Source organism: Trichinella spiralis (genome assembly GCF_000181795.1).
Source record: "Trichinella spiralis strain ISS 195 chromosome Unknown Scfld1563, whole genome shotgun sequence".
Classification (NCBI taxonomy): domain Eukaryota; kingdom Metazoa; phylum Nematoda; class Enoplea; order Trichinellida; family Trichinellidae; genus Trichinella; species Trichinella spiralis.
In genome coordinates this window covers 1-1,609 of record NW_003528502.1, presented here as the reverse complement: position 1 = coordinate 1,609, position 1,609 = coordinate 1, and the positions used below count along the sequence as shown (strand labels likewise).

The 1,609-nt window shown below is 38.4% G+C and overlaps 1 protein-coding gene across 1 annotated transcript; it reads right to left on the bottom strand.

Annotated features, from left to right (window-relative positions):
• Positions 1–65: 65 nt before the first annotated feature.
• Tsp_13089 (E3 ubiquitin-protein ligase UBR5) lies at positions 66–1,597 on the bottom strand (the record flags this gene model as incomplete). Its single annotated transcript, XM_003368940.1, has 7 exons — positions 1,536–1,597; positions 1,367–1,483; positions 931–1,171; positions 566–858; positions 428–528; positions 229–349; positions 66–168 (listed from the first exon to the last, which is right to left on the bottom strand). Coding segments are annotated over exons 1-7 (1,038 nt in total), but the record flags the coding sequence as incomplete, so codon positions are not given.
• Positions 1,598–1,609: the final 12 nt, after the last annotated feature.

The window sequence follows — 1,609 nt, the reverse complement described above, 5'->3', positions numbered from 1 at the left end:
CACTAAAATCAAACCAATCAAACACTTAATTAAGCATATATATACGGAAAGCAAAAAAAACCTACCCCAATAGGCAACTTCGTCAACAGCAGGTAAACAAAACGATCCAAAAACGAAACTCCATCTTGGGATATCAAATAAAATCGACTTTCGCTCATATTTACATTTCTAAAAAAAGAAATAAAAAGAACACTCAAAATTTGCTAAATAGAATAGAACAACAGTTACGTTTCAAGCGGATGATATTCATGCATAACAAAATGTTCGAACAAATCCCAACGACTGAACAAATATTCCAAAGCTCGAAGAGCAAAACGAGGCGGATCCAAGTCAAACTCTGGCATGTCAACTGAAAAAACAAAATGAATAATAATAATAATAATAATAATAATAAATTATAATATGAATAATGTGTAAAAGAACTCACTCAAAGAGGCAATACTTTTTCGACATCGAGAACGAAACTGTCGATGTTCGCTCACTTGGCGACTTACCGTTCTTGTAAGGAACAACAACAAATGCTCATTCCTGAGAAAGAAAACAAAAAAATTTTTTGTCATTTAACGAAGAAACACGCATGCTCGCAAAATCGCCAACGTAAACGGCGCTTTTATTATACTTGTCGTTCAGAACACTGTAGAGACATTGACAATTGACGAGATTTCTGAAAAGTTCAAAACGGATGTCCAGATTGCCCGCAACCAGCGATTTGCATTTGCATTTTTCCCAACAATCGCAATATGCGGTCGGCGAAGTACGCTTCAATCTGCACTCGTGATTCCGATGACAAACGTACGCACATTCGGTGCAACAACACAACGAACCGACCAAACCGCACGTGATACATTCGAAAATGTCCTTCAGAAAAAAACGAAATTTGCATAAAATTCTGAAAATGCATTCTCTTCTTAAATGAATATTATTTTTTACCTGATTGACGTGCTCACTACCGGTCCAGGTAAAGCTGCAAGTGTCGTTGCAGCAAAGCATATACAGCGGCGAAAATTCAGGCCTAGTGTTGACGGGAAAAACAACCGACATCATCGCTCTGTTTTGATTCGGCACAGAAAAGCTACGAATGATGCGTTTCAAGCTCAACAACATTATTTCAGCCACGTGATAACTGCGACAGTCGACAGCGTACATAAATGGAGTCATACCGTTGTGATCACTGAAATAATAATATTAACGAACGGAATATTTGAAACCAAAACTTCAAAAACAAGCTTCCACTTTACGTACAATATTTAGAGCAACAACAATTATTACAAATAAAAAAAAGAAGCACACGTACCACTGAGAAAGCAATTGAAATAGTTCAGTGTTGGCGACCAAATTTCCAGTGAGCAATTTCACAATTTCAAACGCAGCCCTTTGACGCTCATTCGAATTAGTCAACGCTCTGGGCTTCAACGTGGCCAAATCTAAAGCTACTGGAAACCACTGGAAACAACAACACAAAAAAGTGTCAACAAGACGGCAACTGGAATATATAGATCAGAAAAGAAAAGTTTTACTCATTTCATCGTCAACACCCCATAGAGGTTGTCGAGGGCGGATTGCCGCTCTGTGAAGCGATCGTGGATGGTGCCCGCATACAGGGAACATG